The sequence below is a fragment of the Theobroma umbraticum genome, unplaced genomic scaffold, assembly GCF_002168275.2.
Source record: "Theobroma umbraticum cultivar Fairchild unplaced genomic scaffold, ASM216827v3 scaffold_81.0, whole genome shotgun sequence".
In the NCBI taxonomy this organism is placed as follows: domain Eukaryota; kingdom Viridiplantae; phylum Streptophyta; class Magnoliopsida; order Malvales; family Malvaceae; genus Theobroma; species Theobroma umbraticum.
This window is the reverse complement of record NW_018397268.1, coordinates 3,836,695-3,858,863: the sequence shown is the minus strand read 5'-3', so window position 1 is coordinate 3,858,863 and position 22,169 is coordinate 3,836,695. Positions and strand designations below refer to the sequence as shown.

General features: G+C 34.6%; 3 protein-coding genes across 6 annotated transcripts; all 3 read right to left on the bottom strand.

Moving 5' to 3' along the window:
- Positions 1 to 5,358: 5,358 nt before the first annotated feature.
- On the bottom strand, positions 5,359 to 10,690 carry ATRZ-1C (RNA-binding (RRM/RBD/RNP motifs) family protein with retrovirus zinc finger-like domain-containing protein). Of its 4 annotated transcripts, none has more exons than XM_021439857.2 (4): positions 10,600 to 10,690; positions 10,338 to 10,485; positions 6,013 to 6,503; positions 5,359 to 5,752 (listed from the first exon to the last, which is right to left on the bottom strand). In XM_021439857.2, the coding sequence occupies exons 2-4, from the start codon at positions 10,446 to 10,448 to the stop codon at positions 5,524 to 5,526; spliced, it is 831 nt and encodes a 276-aa protein (XP_021295532.1). In that variant the 5' UTR covers positions 10,449 to 10,485; positions 10,600 to 10,690; the 3' UTR covers positions 5,359 to 5,523. The 4 variants fall into 4 exon arrangements, with proteins under 4 accessions (XP_021295532.1, XP_021295533.1, XP_021295534.1 ...); XM_021439858.2 differs by having other exon boundaries at positions 6,046 to 6,503; XM_021439859.2 differs by lacking the exon at positions 10,600 to 10,690 and adding an exon at positions 7,051 to 7,975 and having other exon boundaries at positions 10,338 to 10,455.
- A 594-nt stretch (positions 10,691 to 11,284) lies between these two features.
- On the bottom strand, positions 11,285 to 16,194 carry SPD1 (P-loop containing nucleoside triphosphate hydrolases superfamily protein). The gene is made up of 9 exons (XM_021440301.2): positions 15,312 to 16,194; positions 14,633 to 14,847; positions 14,030 to 14,180; positions 13,730 to 13,921; positions 13,310 to 13,472; positions 12,958 to 13,199; positions 12,391 to 12,567; positions 12,050 to 12,211; positions 11,285 to 11,724 (listed from the first exon to the last, which is right to left on the bottom strand). Exons 1-9 carry the CDS (start codon positions 15,777 to 15,779, stop codon positions 11,422 to 11,424), a joined length of 2,073 nt encoding a protein of 690 aa, XP_021295976.1. The 5' UTR covers positions 15,780 to 16,194; the 3' UTR covers positions 11,285 to 11,421.
- A 698-nt stretch (positions 16,195 to 16,892) lies between these two features.
- On the bottom strand, positions 16,893 to 21,886 carry LOC110425430 (ACT domain-containing protein ACR10-like). Its single transcript, XM_021440343.1, has 6 exons — positions 21,541 to 21,886; positions 20,876 to 21,097; positions 19,690 to 19,795; positions 17,933 to 18,269; positions 17,328 to 17,612; positions 16,893 to 17,237 (listed from the first exon to the last, which is right to left on the bottom strand). The coding sequence occupies exons 1-6, from the start codon at positions 21,692 to 21,694 to the stop codon at positions 17,100 to 17,102; spliced, it is 1,242 nt and encodes a 413-aa protein (XP_021296018.1). The 5' UTR covers positions 21,695 to 21,886; the 3' UTR covers positions 16,893 to 17,099.
- Between the last annotated feature and the right edge of the window lie 283 nt (positions 21,887 to 22,169).

The window sequence follows — 22,169 nt, the reverse complement described above, 5'->3', positions numbered from 1 at the left end:
TCAAGGATAAATATCTTCAAAATATATAGTATAATTTGCTAGTGCAAAACATCATAGGTGAACACAAAAACCCTGTGAAAATTTAGGAATCATGCTCCTAAAAGAAGGAAGTTGGATTATTGTTTTTCATGTTTCTCTTACCTCAATTAAATTGCTTCGGGACATGTAGGGCATAATAAAACTTTCTTCATACGTTGATGAAAGCGAAATTCTATTTAGATCACAAATCTAAAACTAAGCACATAATTTAGATCACAAATCTCACATTTATAAGAGATACAGCAAGCTTTAAATTTATAAATATAAAACTTTTATAGTCGATTAAGTATGTCTTTTGAACTTATTTAAATTCTATTTTTCAAATTTTTTTTTATATATCAAAATCAGAGATGTCCTCTTTCCCTATTTAACAGTTTAATATATAACCAAATTAATAAATATTTGTGGTTCATATAGGTACATTAATTTGTGGTTCATGTACGAGAAAGTAAGTCTGGGCAATCTCTGCGTCGATGGGTGGAGATCGTATGCGGGACCGTGTTCCGTGAGGGGATCGACAGTCTTCCTGCCTTTATGGGCTCAAACTTGTAAAGTATGGCCAAAAATAGATACGACAAGAATATTTCTGTCTCGTTCCCCACGTTGTACCCATGCCCCTAACTAATTATAAAGTAATAAAATCTGTTACAATCTCATATTCTTTTATTTGGATAATCAAATTCCAAGTCAGCTCTCTTTGGATAAAGCTTCATACACCAATTTATTAAAGTAAATATTTATATATGATAAATTGAGATTATTAACTCAACATTTGAGAGTTTTAAGTTTAAGATAAGGTTAATATATAACATATCACATGATTAATTTTACAACATATTGTTCATACACATTTATTATGTTTCATTCAGTTCAATACACTTTTACTATATTTCTATTCAATTGAATAACTATTTTATAACAATTTGCATTTTTTTTCTTTGTTCTTTAAGCAATTTATTATTTACTAAATATCTTTTGTGTTTACGATTAGTTTCTTTTTTTTTTCCACCATGAGAGGAAACATGGGGAAAATGATAATAATATCTCAACAATATTAACAAGAGGCAAGAAATGTGCATATGGATTGTTGATTAGCTGGTAATATTTATATTAAAAATAAATTTATTATTTATTCTGTTTATCAATATTGACTTAATTTATTGACTGAATTGCTTTTGATTCAATAACTAAGTAATATTTATATTAAAAATAAATTTATTATTTATCTTGTTTATCAATATTGACTTAATTTATTGATTGAGTTGTATTTGATTCAATAATTAAGTATATATATTTTACTCTTCAAAGAGTTAAATTCAAATATTTCATTTCTCAAATCAGACAAAAGGTAATTGGATCACGTTACTTAAAATTATAACCTTTTTCATTCCTTTATAAGACGTGTAAATGAAGTTTAAAATTAATTAATAATTTATTTAATTAAATTATGTAATTAATCTCTATACTCTGATAAAAAAATAATAGATTTAATTTTTATGTAATAATTTATAAAAATTAAGTTCATCTACATTCTAAAATTGACAATATCAATTTAATTATTATTGGCGTTAAAATTTTTAATTATTTATGTTAAAATAGTATTTGAATATACTAACGTGACATATTCTTACTGAAGTGGTATTAAATCTTATAACATGACATTCAAGAATAATGATGCAATGATTATGTTAATATGACATTAATCAAACAGATCCATAAAATTTTAAATAATAATATAATATTGTTGTGTTGTTGACGTGATATTTTACAATTTATACGTCATTTTTTATAACGATTAAGCATTGTGTGAACATTTGAGAGTGTTTCTAAAAAATCTAAAATCATCTGATGGAAAATAGAGGACGCATCTGACCAGATCAAAATATACCTTGAATGAAAGTCTTCTTATAAATTAATTTTCAGGGAAAGAGAGCTATGAAATGAGGATTATGAAAACTCTATGATTTGGTTACAGTTTTATTTAAAAACTCTTTATGAGGCATCTTGTTGGATGGCAACTAGTAACAGAATCTTACATTATTTGGGATTAAACAAAAATAAATCCTAAGCCTTTATGTTTCAAAGAATTGATTTCTAGGTCAATAATATCAATAGTAGAATATTATTTTATTTGACCCATTCATCCTTTTCATTTTTATTTGGGACGCATCATCTATTTGTTAACTACTCTGAAAAGCCTAGAAACTTGGATATCGAATCTACAAATATGTTTCTTCATATTAAACATGATTTGAGGGATCTAATTGGAATATTTGACTCGGTAATAATCTTAAAAAATAACCCTTTTTGACTTAAAAAATAAAGAAGAAGCAAAACTACTTAATTATAGTCATAGGATTAACCTATAGTTTATTTTTTATTAGTATTTAACAAATGTTACCTCTCTAGGTAATCAAACCTAGAGTGTGAAGGTTCATGTACCATTCAAATCCGATAAGATTAAACAGTTGTTTATAAATTTTATTAAAGTTTCATTTTCATCTATGATTATCTATATATATACAAAAAAAATTATTAATCCTTATCGTTCAGGACAAATTCATCCTTCCATTAATCGTCCGTTACAGACGTGTAATATTTGAACACATAAAATTCATTTTTTTAGTCTAAAAAATTTAATTAAAAAAGGTTTCGATAATAAATTTGAGGGTTTTTTTTAAATTTATGGATTAAAAATAAATTTTCTTTTTCAAAAAAGTTCAATGAGTATACAGGAACTTAATTTACTTATTGAAATCAATTACCCCAAGCTTTACCATTACGTGTTTCTCTTTTTATCAGTTACTTCAAACATATATACTTAAAAAACTGATAAGTATGAAGAAACACCGAATAAACAATTATCAATTGGCAATCCTCTTTCGTTATAAACATCACCATCAACTAGAAATGTATTGTTTAGTTACAATAATCACGAATCGATTCTTTGAGGATGCTCTACAGCCTCATCAGATTTTTCAAATATAAAACCAGTCGATGCTCATAGTTTGCTGAAACTTTGGTCAAATGTATTATTATGTGATTGATTGTAATTTGCTTACACTTATTTAAATGGACTTTATGGATTTGATCTTGCTGCAAGTAGCCTTCCCCTGGGATTTTGGGAGGCTACCAATTTGTCGTGAGCATGCAATTTTAGTCAAACATAATTTTCTTACAAGAACAAAATAATCCAAAGCAATTGAATTATTTACAACATACACGGCATGCGATTATTTGGAACATGACATCGTTAAGTGGAAAAAAAAAGTGATTTAAAATGAAACGTAAATTTGCACGTCTTAAATTCAATTTTTTATTCAAAATAATGATTTAAAATCAAACTGCGTATATATATCTCGTTATTATCTAGAACAAAACGTATCATATTTTAAACATGATTGTTTCTAGAAAAAGAAAATTTGATATGAATTTTTTTTTAATTGATTCCACATACTCTATGGAAAAGGACTTGGAGAAAGATATCGATGGCAAAATCTTTTGCTAAATGGAACTTTGACAACTGGGGAATTAAGGGTTTTGGCTTGATGCCATGATATGTATTTGGTAGAAGAAAATGTGTATTTAGAACCTGCTTCACTGGTGGGAATACTTTTAAAAGCCTTAAGAAACGTGCAGATTCTTTAGAAAAAAAATGAAGTGAAAGTGCTGATAGTTCTTAATATGTTAAGATGCTAAAATTGACTTGATGAAGTATTCTTTTTCAGATATAATCTGATTAGGAGCTTAAACAATGATTGTGATCTTCTGGTATTGCTCAGCATATTAATGGCTAGGTCTCAGATTCTTGAGAAAAAATTATTTTGGATTAGCTGTCAAAGGAGATTAAGTAAAAGACTGTTCAAAGATTTGAACTAATCAATCCCTTAACCTAATGCATGTGCTCGCTTGAAGAACAGCTCAAATTGCGATTAAACTTTCTAGTTAAAACCATCCCTTTTGTTCTACTTCATGTGCATGGAAACTAAGATATCAATGATCATATTAAGTTCGAACAATCATCAAAATTTCAAACTCAAAAGCAAAAAGGAAGACAACTTGCTAGTATTCCAAGGGATATAGCTGCATGCTTACTGAAATGTGGAGGTTAGTGGAACTGAGATATAATCAGTTCATTCAGTCAATGCAAACTTTTCTCATTTAGAGATCAGTACTAAAGCATAGCATGCTTTTTATTCTTTCCCATGTCCTTTCTAGCTAAGAAGGTCAATGCCAGTGGCTCAACGGCATCTTTGCATTCTTTTCTCTCCCACAAATCCTAATGGGGTACATTGTTTGAATATTCTGTGGAAATAACAAGCAGAAACAAAGACAAAAATCTGTGTCATTGAGGACCAGAAAGCAATCCCTTGGAATTAACAGTTATTTGCCCACTTGCATATTTCAAAAGTTGTGTTCTCACTTCTAACCCTTAACTTCTGTTTGAATTTCGTTCCCATTATTGAAACTTGATTGCAAGAGTTGTACACTTTGGGTATTTGCTCTTCGGATATGTGTACCACCTTGACAGATGAACAGGCTCTGAAGTCAAACCACGTGGGTAGAGACTCGAGCTGTCCAAGTAGAGATCTTGTATAGGACGAGAAAAACCTACAAATTGAATAATAACCCTATTTATATCCCCAACACCTCAGCGTTTCTCATAAACAAAATCACATCATCATGATGTAAGGAGCCAGGTAAGACCAGATTTGTATTTGTTGCACCTCTTGCATCATCTACTTGGAAAAGAAAACTCTCAGTGCGCCATTTTCTTCTCTTACTTTAAACAGTCAACAGCCCAGAGTCTTGGGCAACAATCATATTCTACTGGTTGCTTCTCCGAAGGGATAAAGCAACATATATTGTACATCAAGGAAGAGTGAAAGTGGAGAAAGCAAGTCAAGCTCGCCGATTTATATTGTGCTCATTTTCTTCAGCAAGCAATATACAAGTCAATGTGTTTACACAAAGAACCCCACGTGTGTACTTTTGTCGTTCAATGAAGTACACCCAATCCTCCAAGTTGAAAAGTTGGGAGGTAGAGAGTACTATTTCATGATTATAAAATTAATTAATAGATTGGCATTCAAAATGGGTTTGCCCCTAACCGTTTGAATTTTGATATTGAGTCATAAATTTCCAGCAAATCTTCTAGGCTTCTGACCCTCTTTATAATGGCTTTGGACCAGTTTAGCTGTGGTCCTGTGATGAGGGGAAAATACATGGAAACAAGCCAGGAACTTTCAAAGTCTCAGAGTTTCATTTGACCCCACAAGTGGCCACATTTTGCGCCATTTTGATGACTACGGAAATGCATTCATGTAGCAAGAAATAAGTGAACAGGTTCTCTAATTAAGTAAAGTTGCATACGTCAATCCTACCATTCACCGAAGTTCAAGCAAATCCTACATGATTGATAGACAAAACGAGTACCTAGCATACAGTTCAGACCTAAAAGTTCAAAGAGTATACTGAAAACACTTAATAGCGGTCAAAGGAAGAAGGGCGTCCTCCCCTGCCTGGACGATCATAAGGACCGCCCCTGTTCCTGTAGCTTCTTCCATCATTGCGTGCTGGCCCTCCACTTCCATACCTATCACCACCTCTTGAAGCAACATCACGAAAGGCTCTCTCTTTGCCATAACCATTTTGAGGAAAATGATCTGAACCACCATAACGATCACCAAATCGATCTCCACTAGGGGGATACCTGTATTGTTCACGGTAGTCATTAGAATGTCTTAAGGAAAGCAAATATGGATTCTGCATGAATAGGAGTTGGGTTTCAAGGATAAGGATTTATATAATGTCATAACATCATACTAAGTATCTTTCAAAGATTATGTTAAATTTGTCCAACGGCGATAAGATTACCCAAAAAACAAAGGAAAACTGAGAAATGAAAGATGCTGTAAAAAATGGCTAGAGAATTATTGGCACGCTGCATTAACATCAAGTAAAACCTTATACCTGTCACCAATATACCGATCGCGGCTTCCATACCTATCATCTCTGCTGTCAAAACGGTCCCTATCCCCATAGCGTCCACCATCATAACGGTCATCAACATACCGATCACGATCTCTGAAGCGATCGCCACGGTCATCAGCCCCTCCATACCTTGAACGTGAAGAAAACATGCCACCACTCCCACCTCGGCCACCACCACCAGCTGAAGGGCAATCTCGGGCCCAATGCCCAAAGCGTCCACATTTGAAGCATTCATCCTGTCCTACAGGCCTGTCTCCACCTGCATAGCCTCCCCTGCCACTTGATGAGTAACCTCTATAGCCATGGTCAAGATCTTCACCCATTTTAGGTTGAGCCTTGTTCACTGATATTATGCGTTCTCCAAACTCCCGTCCATGCATCTCCCTGATAGCTTCATCCATGGACCGACGATCTGCAAATGTAATAAATCCAAATCCACGTGGACGCCTTGTATCTCTTTCCAACATGATCTACACGCACACAGACACAAGAAGCTAATGGCAAACAACAGAGAAAATCTAAAGCAAGTAATAGTACCTGTAAAGCAAGTAATAGTACATGTATAGCATACATTAGCATTTTCTCATAGAAGAAACAAATCAGTAACAGGCCTTAATGGTACACTAAGGGGTAGAAGAAAATAACAAGCATAGAATACACTAAAGATAAGATTATTAGTAGTAGAACAAAAGTCTTTATGCTTTTGACGAAATCATGCTACACAGCTTGAGACATTTAATATATTTGAACATTGCTCTAGACAATAATATGTCTGAACTATCATGCTTCTATCACTTATAGCACCAGATAGTCTTCAAATTAAATTTTAAAAGGAAAAAAAGGGGTGGGAGGGGGGGATGGTGTTATCTGGAAAATTGTAATATTCATTAAAACAAAATACATTTACAGTAAAAATTAACCAACTTCAACTATGTAAAGGAATTAAATGGACTTCAAAACCACGGTCTACACAAATAGTACTAAAAATAGGGAAATAAAGAATGAAACATAACTTACTTTCTCCTTGTTATAGTAAGGCATCGATATGTGTTTGATATTGGAAAGATTCTTAAAACAAAACAGAAGATACTGCACATTTTTCCTTTTTCTGATCTGATAAAGTAGGAGAACTCTGACCTGATCTCATTTCCCAAAGAATCTGACATTACAGTTTATGGATACGTTATCATAATCCCCATACAGTCAAACAAATGGTTTTCTTTCCGATTTTCTTTTTCTCTCTTCCTCTCTTTATGATACAAACTGGACATCCTGATTAAACCAGTAATCAGTGCTAGTATTTCTTTCAAAGATGGTTACATTCCCAATGGTAAGTGTTAACAAACAATAGACAGGTTTCCATGTTGGGCCAAAATCAAATCTTTTCCAAGCCAAAAAACTTCCCATATCAACTGGCTTTTCTGCAATCTATTATTGACATAAGAAGCAGATACAACATCATCAGGCCTCATCACAGTTTTCTTCAATTTGGAAACCAAGCCCAAAAACTAGCTGCTTCTAGGATTGGCTAATCCAGTCAGCAGGGAGACCAAAAAGGATCTATCAGAGGTCATAGTAGCAGAACTTATCAAAATCAAGAGAACAATCGTCCCGCTCATCAACCACGACTTGTTAACAAAATGCATTTCCTGATGAAGTTAGATTACGCTTGCAAGCATAAGCTACCCTAAAATAGCATACTTCTCATATCCACATGCCATCAGCTTAGGATAAGAAATCTAAAAGCTGGTTCAGCTGGCCGCCACAAATATTGAGTGCAATATCTTATAACTTCAGCAGTTTGGGTTGCACAAGTAGATAACTTGAAAAAGCTCTTGTTATCAATTCTGAAGGAGATAATGCAGTCACGGCAATGCTATAAGCACCCAACTTAGTGCTACAGAGTAGTGCAGAATCTATTATCTTCCATACAGATGCAGTCCTAGTAAAAGAACATGGTCGGATCTCACATTAAAAACAATTTCTAGTTCCTGAGGCTTCCATCAGAGGCAAGAGCGAAAAAACAACTAATTGGGGTGTGCTAATCAATTCACTGAACATGGTCCACGCATGAAAATGTAAAATTTGAGTTCACTATACAGATATTCAGGGATTAGTCTTAGACTGATCTGAAATTCACTTTCACTAGTTTGCAACATTAGACAAGAGGAAAGATTAACACAACTGCATCAATACTCCAAAGGAAATGGTGAAACTTATCCTGAACATGTTCACTACTAATCCAGCACTGACCGCATTTCTAAACTGAGTCAATTGAGAAATTCAAAGCAAAATCAAAAGAGAAATCTCGACAGGATTAGGCCGAAAAGCTGGATCTTGGACCTTGGGCTCACCACATCAGCAGAAACAAGGATGTCAATCCCATCCAAAAGCAGGAAACTTTGGCCCCAGGAAAAACTGCATAATCATGCATGAGTATACACAAAACTGTTTTGCATCTTTGCCATCATTTGAAAAATAATGGCCCAGAAAACTTTATGCTAGAGAGTAGAGACAAAGTTGGCACACAAGGACACTCCATAACTAAAAAGGTCAGGCACATAAGATTTGTATAAGGTAAGGTGCCTCAAATACTTCTGGACTAAGAAATGTCTACAAATGCTTCGTATACCCTACAAAAGTAAAATTTATCTTGACAACCCTCTGGGTCCTCTTGGAAGGCAAATTGACACTGATCATTACTCGTTTGTTTCCATGATGAACAAGGACGTTAGTCTTGCAGTAAATTTTTCAGAAACCAACTCCACGAAATCTTCATTTAGATGCTTTAGCACAAACAGCCACTTAAGAAACAAGGAATATTCTTTAGGCAGTCTCAACAATCATTTTAGGCTCTCCAAATTTCAAGCACGAGAAAAGTAAATATCACAAATAAAGTAAAAAATATGGCTTGTGGCTTCAGCCAAAGATCCTTTAATCCAAATAAAACACTTTCTCCATGACATAGTTTAAAAGAATCAGTTTTAACTTCAGCTCCCTTCCATGAACCATACCCCTTAAGTTTAAATGAATTCTTTGCTCTTGAACATTAGAAACAGAGATGACTATGCACTTCAACAACTTGAGGCAGTCACTCTGACCAAAAACACTTCTTAAAAAACCCATCCACAGCATGTCAAAACGTTTTTACCAGCATTCCAACAAGACAAGAAACAAGAAAGAAAAATTAATATGATGAAGAAAAGAGAAACAAAAGCAAACCAAACATATTATTTATAACCCAATATCACATAAGCTGGTAGAAAAGGTTTGAATATTGATGTCTACAAGCAGATATAAAGGCATAGATAATCCACTTGTTATGGTGGCATGATTAAAGCATAATGGAGAATTTAACATAATAACCTTTATCCAGAAAAATAGGCAACATATTATTCGTAAACACAGAAAAATTACATGATATTGTCAAACAAATGTCAATAATGTCTCAATATAGGTTTCACTTCCTAACGATCTGGCCCAATATTTTGCCTTTCGTTATTTAAAAAATAATCCTTTTAATGCTTCGGATTATCCAGGAATAATATTCAAATAACCAAGTATGGCAAAGGACAAGTGTAAAATTCAAATGGATTTTAAAATCTTGTGCTAGTGAAAGTTTTCAAGTCAAATAAATCTAGATAAAAGATTGGAGTGAGTTTTTGCCTGCTCACACTTTGTTAACTATTTGAAAGGTATATCCTTATGAAACACATTACTGTGAAAAATCTTTAGCTTTGTAAAGCTTATCCAGGGCTCAAGTTTCTATAACACCAATATAGAATAATACAAGCTTAAACAATTACAAAAAAGGGTTTCTTCTGAGATGAAATTCAAACAAAAAACGAAGAAGAAATACAGAGTATTCCACTCATACTTTTTTACATGCATTTAAACAATTAGATAAATAAAACCAAAATTTCTTCATTTTCTTTTTACGTGCAACAACAACTACAGCCACTTAGTTTTTCACTTGACAAAAACACCAGCCCAAGAGATCACTCGCAAATTCAGTAATTCACTGCATGCGACCTACTTGCGAAGAAGAAACACACAAAAAACCACTCAAAACTATAGACCCAAAACTAGAATTTTGAAATTATACTACTATGATTCTGAGTGACAAAAGCCCATTATAAAATAATAACTACAACATCCTACCTAAATGACGGCAAATTCAACAAACCATTTTCCCACAAACTTCAAAAACTTGTTATTTTCTCACCAAATGCTCTTCAATTTTCTAGGCAACCAAACATAAGGCAAGACAAAAAACACTTTATTTTTTTAAAAAAGAAGGATACCTGAGATTCAAGGATTTTGCCAAAGCGACTAAACGCATGCTCAAGCTGTCGCTCCGTGACATCCCATGATAATCCTCCTACAAATATTCGGTTCTCTTCCTTCCCCGCCATCCCTCACATATAATTTCCCTTTTCCTCCTTTAAAGACCTGCAAAATTGAAGCAAATAAAGCAAAAAGATTAATAAAAATAAAGCCTTAGATTGTTTTCTGAGAAACAAATCTGAACTTTCCCAGAAAAAAAAAATTTTCCTTTTGGTTTACCTCCCCTCTGTCAGCTTTGGGGTTGCAGTGAAATTGTGAATTCTATTTTTTTAATTATTTTGGGAGATTTTTATGAGAAACCCTAGTAGTTAGGCACGTGAAAATCTTTGGCTGTGTGGGTGTTGTACGTTCTTGAAATGGGCCTTAGGGTACAATACTTATTTAGCCGATATTGGGCCTCTGCGTCTGGACCGGCCCACCATAGAAGGGATTTGAAAAGAGAAGTATTTGAAATAAAGGGAATTTTTTACCAAAAAAACAACTTAAATTTGAAAGTAATCTTATTTTTTATCCACTAAAAATAATGATTAAATTCATGCTTTAAACATATTTTTAGCTAATCTATGATTAAATTAGTAGATTATGGTAACTAAACTAATATGTTCATCGAATAATAATAATAACCAATTTCGAGTTAAACTCGTTTATGTTCATTTAATAAGATAAAAAGATCAATTTCAATTAAATTTAAGATTTATTTTATAGAAGAGCCGAGTTTGGGTGTACATGTGTCAGGTTTGTTAATGATCACGAATCAACTCGTTTATTATCTATTTATAAAATTGTTTATAAATCTTGTAAGAACTTGTTTAAAGCAAGCTTGTTTATTGTTCTGTTAAAATAAAATAATAATTTTTTTATATAAACTAGGAGGTTATGATTCACAGTTTCATTGAGAAAGAAATGATAATAAATGGCATTATAATATTATAAAAGGTAAAATAATTATAAAATGAGATACATAATATACATAACTGTACAAGAATTGGTACATGTATCAATCAATGATTGAAATATGTTACAGTTGGAGACTTTGTTAAATTATTCAGGCAGGAGAGGCAGCCTAGTTACACTTGTTCCTCCACTGCTATCGGTCAGAGGCTTCAAGCCAGGTTCATTTTCTACAGTCTTGGTAGTTTTGAGGGATTTAGATGACCGCTTTTTGTTCAATCTCTGAGGAAGAATCTGCAACCTGGGATTAAGCTCAGTTCCTGAGTTTTCTGCAGCCAATTGATAGCTTTTGACAATCTCAAGTTGGCGGGCAATTATTTCGGAACGTCTAGGGAGAAGCTCCACAGGTTCACCACCAGGAATGACAATATACTCGATTGCCAGGCGAACCTCCTACAAGAACATTTATATAAAAAAGAGAGAGATGTTAATTAACAAGAAATTCATGAAGAGTAGATTTGAAGTAAGTTGGATGATGTTTAAGTGGAAATTATTTGATTGAATATAACAGGCACAGAGTTTCAAAATTTTCCAGCATTAGAAAGTTGCAGCATCACTATAAATTAATATAGACATACTACTTATCAATGATAATCGCTAGCATTACTAGTTTAGTACTGATTTCAATAAATATGCATTTTCACCAACAAGTATTCAAGAATAATTGAAGAATTTTGGAACTCTAATGAACAAATAGAACAAGGGAAAGATATTGCACCTCTAAGGCATCAATCTCTTCCAAAGTGGGTTTCCTTTTTGGTGCATCATCTTCAATCTCAATATCAAAAGAATTTTTGTTAGGATGTTTTAGTCTTGAGCCATATGATTCCCTTTCAAGAATCATGCGCACTGCCTTGACCATTTGTGCCATGGTATTCGACTGCAATTCCAAAAAGCAAACTTATATCAATTAAACACATCTTCAGGAGCAGAATGTTTCTTTTTTTTCTTTTATGATTACATTACACATCACCATAAAAGATTGTAGCAGGAAAAAGAAAACAAATACGAAATTCGTTTTTTTAGTGCGATATTTTGTGAACATAGTTATCAGGATACCTTAATGACAAACATTGGCAACTTGTGGAACTTTGCTATTCCACGAATCCATGGATTCTGCTTTATTTCAGAAGCAGATGCTAAAATTGCATCTGCCATCCGAATGTCATCAGTGACATCTATTTCATCTTCAAGTCCCATTACTGTTGCTACTTGTAAGAGATCAGCTTCCAAGATCTAAACGGCACAACCAACCAACAAAAATCATATTAGCACTGCCTTGCACATCAGTTATAGTAAAGCTCCCTGTTGCTTCAGGGGAATTACTGAAAAGTTCTTTGAAGTTCTTGTAAAGGCCAGAAGGGTAACACATTTCATCAAGCTTATCAATCCCACCTCCAATATCCTATAGAGTGATATCCAACAAAACACGAATCATGATCCTTTCCTTTTTTGGGAAAAGTTCTAACACTACTCATAAATTTAGATCAAGCATTTCTCCAAGTATTTCCTTTTCCCTTAGCCCACTTCCCCCCAACCAATTTTTTGCACTGTGGCCTCAAATTAAGATACAGAGTGAAAAAATTATGAAAAAGAAGTATGGAAATTAAAACTTGTATCCTTCACCTTGTAAGTATAAACACATATCGGTGAGATCCTTTTGCTCACAGATTGATTAAGCCTTTGTTTCTTAATAGGATTAGGAAGACTGTCTTCATCTTCATCATCAAAATCTACTTGAGCAGATTTTTCTTTATTAACAGGAAAGTCAGACTGTTCAAGATGGTCAATTTTAAGCATTGGAGTTGACTTGAGAGAAACATTAGCTTCAGCCTCCATCTGCCGGATTTCGAATAAAGCAGATTTTCCTGGCACCCACAAATGTTTCTATTTAAGATATCTGCTTATATAAAAATTTTAATTCAAAAACAGTAGGTGCAAAGAAGGCTTCTATAGAAATAATGTCAGTATACTCTACCAGCCAGTATAGCATCCACTGTGGCATCGAGTCTATGATGAACACGACACTCAGTCCTAGATATCAACTCAACAGCACATGTAAAAGTCGGTGGGCCCTTCCTTTCAAGAATTGTCTTTTGCACTTTCCTCTTCCTTGCTTCCTCATCACCCAGAGTCACACTCTGTTTTCAAATGAAAAAATGACTTGTAATCTAATGAACCTACCGTAAAATGGCATAGACTGGGTGAATTTTACCTATCTACGTCAAATTTACTTGTTCCATAAATTTCCCTACAATATGTTACCCAACAAACAGACTAGAACAAACAATGTAAAATAACCTAAGTGATAAATCCAAAAGGCAAAGTAATCCCACTGGGAGTATATTGAAATCCATACGAATGATACGAAGTGAAGACAAAAGGAGTTGCTTTGCACCTCAATGCCACCAACAAGGATCTGTAGAGAAGGGTTCTTTATTATGTTGTCAATAGTCATTCCATGAGCTGTTCCAACCAGCTGAACTCCTCGTTGAGCAATAGTGCTGGCAGCTAATGCTTCAAGCTCTGTACCAATTTCATCAATTATGATGGTTTCGGGCATATGATTCTCGACTGCCTCAATCATAACCTGCAAGGTAGTTGAACCCAACAACAATTATAGTTAATGAAAACAATTGCCCCAAGCTTAAGGCATTTTGATGTATAGCAATGAGTAAAGCCACACATCACCACTCACATTATGTTGCATGTTAACATTTGGAACTTGCATTCTCCTTGCACGCCCTATTCCGTCATGGGGGACATCTCCATCACCTCCAATCTCATTTGATGTATCTACAATCACAACACGTTTCATGTGTTCATCTGCCAACATTCTAGCTATTTCTCTGCAAAAAGAAAGATTCTTCAGACACCAAAATCCTGTACCAAATAAAACTAATATAGTTTTTAGTCAAATCTCATAATGGGATAACAGAAAGGATTGAACCCAATAAACTGCTTTCAAGAACTTTCAGGAAACTCAACTAGTCGGTTATAGTGACGCAAGATAAGACAATATTAAGATTAAAAGACTTTAAATTGAATCCACAGTCAAAATAGAAAATAAATGAAACAAAATAGTATTGAAAGAGGAGTTATCTCATCTTAACACATTGTAAACCTAAGCAAAAGAAAAAGACATGTTTTCATGAAAATTTAAAATTAACGTTATTTTAAAAGCTGAAGAGAACATTTCACAATAATTGTTTACACAACATATGATATTGAGCAACGGAGAAGACTTCAGAGGAACTTCAGCTCAGTAGATTGATTTTTAAAACATTACATAGGTAAGTACCTGATTAAGGTTGTTTTACCAACTCCAGGGGGACCTATGACCAAGATGGAACCTCCTCCCTCAACCAAGTCCTGTATAATCTCAGCACTTCCAGACACAGCACGACCCACCCGACAAGTGAGGCCAATTATTTGCAATTTACGGTTCCTAATAGCACTTATGCGATGCAAAGATCTATCGATACCCGAACGATTGTCATCCGAAAAGTCACCAACCTAGAACAAAATAAGGAACTTCACTTCACTTACTTGCCAAAAGAAGCAACCTCACTTTAAAAAGAACTCATTCAATCCGGCCACCCACAAGAATCCCAGTTCCAACAATACTATTAATATTTATATGCCAATTTTGTTATCATCATACAAAAGATGCTGACCATGTTTGCAACATATAGAAAAAGTGACTGGATCTCTACTTGTTCATAACAGAGCAAAGCTAAACAAAACTACATCAGAAAAGTAAACTATACTGAAAAGATAGTAGATGCTGTCTCGCTCCACCCTGCGCCTAAACAAATGAATAAATAAAGGAAAAATGTAAAAGAGGATGACTCAGTTCCTTAACTAATACTAAAATACGTTCATGGTCTCAATCTTCCTATGCCTAAACATTTAAACTTGCAACAACAACACAATTTGTAGCATAACAGAAACCAAGAGTAACCACCCATTAAAATTACCTTAGATATTGCATGGCTTAAATCTTCATGCTTAACAGGCTGTTCCGAAATAACCCAATCTCCAGAAGGAAACCTAGCGAGAGGCTTCCTCCCCAAATCCAAAACCACCTCAATCAACTCCCCAATCTCTTCATGCCCACAAAGCTCTCTCCTCATCCTCAACGGCAACATTTCGACGAACAGCTCCAGCTCCGTACGGGCCTCCACCCGGGAAGTCGAAGTAGAAGTCGAAGCCGGGTTCGGGTAATCCAAAGACGAACCATTCGAGAACGTGGTCCGTTCAGACGGTTTCCGGATTTGTGGGGTCCGAAGAACCGACGGCTGAGATTGCTTTATAGATGCCGCAGCTGCTCCTCGATGAGCTCCACGAGTCCTCGTTATGAAGTGGGAATGCTTTTGGCGTTGGTGCCATGACGTGGCGTTGTTGGTGATGTCAATTAGAACAAACCTCGAATTCAAAGCTCTCATTTCCCTTTTTCCTTTTAAAGTATATTTTTCTCTGCGGTTTTTCTTTTCGTTTTACAAGCTGGAGGGAGGAAACAGGAGAAGAAGAAAGAAGATATGGGAGGGTAACCGGTTAGGAGAAAGGAGAAGATTCGGAGGGATCTCCTCTGGGATTGGAGGGAAAGTGGGACCCAAACGGCAAAGATGGACGGTAACGACCGCGGAAGTCAGGAGGTTGGCTCTGGTAACAGGCCACGTGGGGGAGGTTTGGATTTTGGACCACATACGTTTTTGTTTGGAAGAGAGAAAAACAGATGCTTTTGTTTGTGTTGCTTCATTCGTGGAACTCTTTACAAGAAGACTCTTCCCAGTTTCTCTTCAACCAGTTCAAAGTCAGCTTAACGTCCCCAACTTTGTCTGGGCATCAAATTTGACTTGTTTTTTTATTTGCAACATGTAGAGGACGAGTAAGTTTTGATTTTTTATTTCCTTTTCTCACGTGACGAAATTTTAAATCAATTTTATACTATTTTAAATTGTAAAATACGTCACTTATTAAAATTATTAAATTTAAATTAAATAATAAAAAATAAACTCTCTCTCATCTCAAAATTTTAAATTTTTAAAACAAAGTTTCAAGTTCTCAAGTTTTGACTAGTTCCGTTCACATTTAAATGATGAAAGCAATATTTATTTCTACTATTACAATTGAGTCAAATGTTCCTGAAAGAAATAATTATTATTGATCTCGAACCGTGATGGAAGGCAAAATTTAATAAGACCTTACATCTCAAAAGCTTTAAATTTTCATAATATATTTTTATTTTTTAAAATATTTATAATTTTAACTTTATAAAAATTAAACTAAACATAAAATCTTGACTCCGGAATAACCATTGCACCCAATCATTTTTCCTGAGTTTATTCTTATTTATTATGGAGCAAGTTAAGATTATGTCGGATTGAAATGACTTGGGCACGGCCTGGTACTTCCTTCTACGCTAGTTTGGATGCTCAATGTCTGTTCAAAGTGCTCATCAGGCGATTCTCAAAGGAAGAGCAGTTACGCTTAACACAAACTAAACCCCGAAGCTTTAACTGCTCAGTGATTGCTTCATAGGCAATGCAGAGTGGGGGAAACAGAACATCTTTATCATCTTTCTTTCCCTTTTTTTGGAAGGAAAACATCTTGTTTTCGTTTTCTTTTAAGGCAACTTTACAATTTACATTTTCGTATCTACTTAGTTCCTAGCTTTTAGCAGGGACTCAACAAGACTAAAAAACATGTGCTGTACAGTGACCGTGAAGATCTTTAGGCGCCAAGGCAGATTTAGTTACCTTAATCTATTCCCAACCCATTAATATTTTCCTCACACCCTCTTCGATCTTATTCCTTGGCACCGGATAACCATCTCCTTCATCAAGTAGGATCCTGTACACTTCCCATTCACGGTCATGGATCATGTGTCTCCCTATCTCAACCTGAGAAAACCAAAAGTTAAAACAGAATTGTGATTAGAACCTGGAACCAGCATTCATTTATGACACTCATTAATGGATAGTGGTTAATACCGAAAAGATCTGGGTGTTAAGATTCTTAAGAGCAAGGGTAATGTCATGAAAAACAAGAGGCCGGCCTCTGCCAGACAATTCAACAGGGTTTGCCACCAGCAATTCAGTGTCAGGGCCCCGGCTCACCACAGCCAGTCTGAGAGGACGCCATACTTCCATCCTCAGACGAGAGCATAATGCATTTTGCTTATTGCGGTCAACGATTTTCTTGCCATCAGCTTGCACAATGAACAAGTCCATCTCACATCCACCTTTTTGGTTTGCAAAGAATCGTCCGTAAGAAACCTGACATGGAATAATTAATTTGTAAATGGAGCATGTATAGGAAGGCAATCAGGGAGAGAAGCCAAGCGCCATAGTTTTGGAACCTTTTGCAGTTATGACAAAACTCTTTATGACCAAGTTCTTTGCTTCTCAGACAGAGTTTAAGAAGGTATTATGCAATTTTAAAGCACAAACTGTCAAAATTGGGAGGAATGGACCATTTAAATATCATGAATTTCCTTGTTCAGATTTAACCATAGCAAGCAAATACAAAGTACTCTACATTAATGCTAAAAAAAAAATCCCATTCAATAAAATGGTTAATAGTTTAAGATATGTACCTGGATATTATAGTCCTTCAGGGTTCTCATGATATCATATATTAGACCTTTGTGGTCATGGCAGAGGACTTGAATAAGTGTGTGGGAGGGACTAAGGGTGTTGTCCACAGTAATTGATATGGGGTTTGAAGCAAGTAACCCACAGGGATATCGTGCAGGCAGCTCTAAACTGAACATGTCTTCTGTGATTGCAGAAGGAAGAAATGAAGTGCCTTGTGCACGTGCAGTTATTTCTGGGCCAGCTGATTCAATCTCACAACTTTCCAATATATCACCTAGTGCAGTTTTCAAGTGAAGAATTGTTTGACCCTGTCGTTCTTTTGTATGGAGAAGTTCCCTAAATTATAAAAAGAAGGGGGAAAATCTCAGTTATACAAACATATAAATAACCTCCCCCCCTCTGTCTCACATATTGCATGTGCTTGCAGCTATGTTAAATTGTTTGGCCATAACATACACAAGCGCCTGCAACATCAAGCACACACACCCAAATATACATCAAGAAGCAGCAAAAACATGCATTGCCCCAGAAAATTAACATAATGGCACAAGTTTCCACAACCTTCTTTTCTTTTTTGATATTAAAACACACTCACACTCCATCACAATGTGCTCGGCAAAGAGGTTCTCTCTCTTCCATTTGATATAAATTATTTTCCTCTTAAAGTCAGATAAATTACATAAAAGGGAATTTTTTTTATTATCTCAAAAGTCCTACATGTAGGTCCAAAATACTAATTAAGAATCAAACTTCTTTTTTCTAACACTTCAAAAATCATCAATTTAAGGATCATATGTAATGGACTGTGAAAAGTTCCATCAAATTTAATGAAAAAAGATCAATTATAACTAAGGGATACAGTCATATGACAACCTCAGGCATATAAAGCAGTGGTGAAACCAGATACAGTGCTCTGATGTGTCTCCTTTTAGAAAACCACCACTCAACAAACATCACTTTAAACAGATAGCATATCTGCTCTCTTAAGAAATCACATCATTTTAGAAACTAGTAGAAGTAGAACATTCCCTTTGAAGAGATCGGTTTGCTTTTGTGTTTAGTCAAAAGCAATGATTCACAAGGAAAGGCAACTAGAGTTTAATTATGCTTAAATTAATCCAAATTCTAACTCCAATTACGTTGCTATACTCTTAAAATTCTGAGGGACTTCATAGAAACTGGTAAACCCAGCAGTTTCATGATGCAGTCAAATTATAAAGGAAATTCTTGGCACAATGGTGCATCCTATCATTCGCTTATTTTAACAAAAGTATTAGTAACATAGTATACTGACTCCAAAAATTTTCTTTCGGAACTTATCTGAAGCAGCTGCAAAATAATAGTATGATATTTTGGTGGGAAATAATAATGGCATATGTTGATGAAACAAAGGACTACTCTACATATGCCATTGAGTCTCAAAGTAATTTCCTGATTACCTTATCTCAGAGAAAATTGATACAAAAACAGGTTAAATTTTTTCTACGCTAGATCCACTATGTTAACCTTAACAGCCTTCCCCTCTTCCACATGCAAAGCACATGCCATTTTCCGTAGTACTTCATCTTCTGGTCAGCTGATGCTGGTTGTGCAGAATCCATTTTGAAAAATTCACACTCTTAATATTCCAAATACTTTACTCATGTTTGCCTATATGTACTAAACGATCAAACAGGTCTAAAAGAACTGAGCAACACTGAAAAAGAAGATCAACTCCAGCTTTCAAGTTAGACAAAACTTCTCAACACTGACAAACCTGGTATCAGTGATAAAAAAGAGGTCCATCACTTTTCCATCTGGAGTAGTGGATACCTTCACTTTCTTTATTGTAAGCTCCAGCTCAAAAAGGACCCGAGTTACATCTACCAAAACAGAAAACGCAAATTGATATTAAACTGAAAGACATGGAAACCAATTACCATAAACACAAAAGAACTCTTAATGAATCTCAAAAAGCAACCACACTTAGTTATGGAGCGGCAAGCATAAGCAATTAAACAAGTAAAGCAATTAACTTATTTAAAATAAACTTAAAAGAAAAAAAAAACAAACAGCAGATGGTAGAGGAGATGTGTTGTCTTTATGAACCTCCATGCTTAAAAGAGCAAACAAATTACTTGGCTATGACGGGTAGTTCATTAAGAAGAAAAGACTTGGCAATCTAGATACTCATAATGTTTTCATTTGAGAGGCTGCTTGTTTTACAGAAGTGTTAATAGTAAAACCTGTTTCGCTTCAAAAAAAAAATGCACACGTGTCTTTTTGACAAGTGATGTCCTTCTAAACAAGCTCACATGTATTTTTTGATACCTGTTTTCTTTCTTAAAATGCTTGTACTTTAAGAAAGGCTCCAATTTCCTTTCACAAGACAATTTCTAAATTCCATAATGCTCCAAATGAAGAACCTTAAAATTCTTATCCTAATTTTCCTTTATCTCCTCCAATCCAGACAAGATTCATACAAAAGTTTTACTTTTTAATACCTATTCATCAGAACTCATGCAATTCTCATTTTTTTCCATGCCTTTGGGTTTTCTAACACCTTGAATAACACTATTTAACCCCTAAAATCTAAGTCCCAAGGAAAAATAAAACCTAAAAAAAAAGGAAAAAGGTCCTTCCCAAAGGTATTTGATTCTCATGGACATATTTCCAGTTAATAAACAATTTCAAAAGTTATCCAACTCAATTTAATAAAGTTATTTTTCTTAATTGCAGCACAGCTGGATTAGCTGCAAAAATCCTTCTGCTCTATCATGCACCTACAAGAGAGGACAAAACCTCACTTTAAATCTTAAGCAATTAGCCAAAACAATATTCAATTCTCATGATAGTTTGAAAATGAAAAACAGTATAACAATTGAATGAGAGATGGCTAACCGATTGCCAATCTAGCATCACATTTTCTCTAAAAGATTAAATTTGAAGAGAAGAAAGTTCACCATTTAATAGGCCTTTCCTATCACAAGAACACCAAAACTTTAGAAGAAACACATCCAATGGCTTCGGCTGCTGGTTCGCAGGCTGGTAATAGTCAATTCCAGATGTCGAAAAATAGGATGGACAGACTTCCAATAGCCTTTCTTCCAACAAATCCCACCTTGTGTTTGTTTTACCAACCACCCAAAGCACTACGTAGCACCATTTCCCATCCGTTGAAAAATCTTATCCACAAAAAAATATGCAATCACTAATTGACTTACACTTCCAGAATTCTTTGTACCATCAACAAAGAAAAAGGAAAAAATTGAAAAAGATAATAACAATAATAGAGTAAAAGTAAATGAATGGGATATATCATGAGGAACATGATCAATCAAGTGATTTTGCTTGCTCAATAAAGTGTAGATATCTATATATTAAACCAAACAAATAGTAACCAATTTGATTCTCTGTTCATATCCCCAAAAGAATTACAAAAATAAAAATTAAAAAAAAAACAAAGGACTAATGTTCATCCAGTTATAACTTCCTATGAGGATTTTTAAAAAAAAAAGTGAAAAAAGAAAAAAAGAAAATCACAATGACCCATTTTTTTTTTTTTTGGCTACAACTCCAAAACACACCAAAAAAAAGCCCAAAAAGAAAAGAGTTGAATGAAGCTTACCTCCTCTAGCAATGCTTAAGCCAAAAAGCAAAATAATCCTACACAAATCACAGCCTAACCCAGTCTTATCCGGGCAATTCACCGATATCACAGTGGAATCCTCTGCCTTCTCAGCTGGACTGATCACTATAACATCTTCTCTCAAAATGCCCATCTTTCTCTTTTCTTTGACTATCTCTCCACCCTGCTCTCTTGCTCTGTTTTTGCTCTGTTTCTTCTTATACCTGGTAGCTCCAAAGAGATGGGTTTTTTCCCCTTTGTCTCTCTCTCACTCTCTCTCCAAAGTTTTCTCTTTTTATCCTTTGCTTTTTTATTTATGTTGTTGTTCAGTTTTGCGGCAAATGGATTGGAGTTCCCGTCAAAGACAGTGAACAGAAACAAAACACAAGACAGAACTCGGAGACAAAAGAGATTTTCTCTTTTTCTTTATCTCCGCATGGGATTTTCAATTTCTCGTCCCCATTTTTGAAGTATTTATTTACTGTAGGGAGTTGAGACTGAGAAAAGATATGGAAAATTTTCCTTTCCCTTTTTGTCCTTCGCGAGTTTAAAACGCGAGGGTTTTTTTATTTTAATTAATCAAGTGAGATATGCTAAGCTGCATCTCTCCACGTGGCATTTTTTTATTG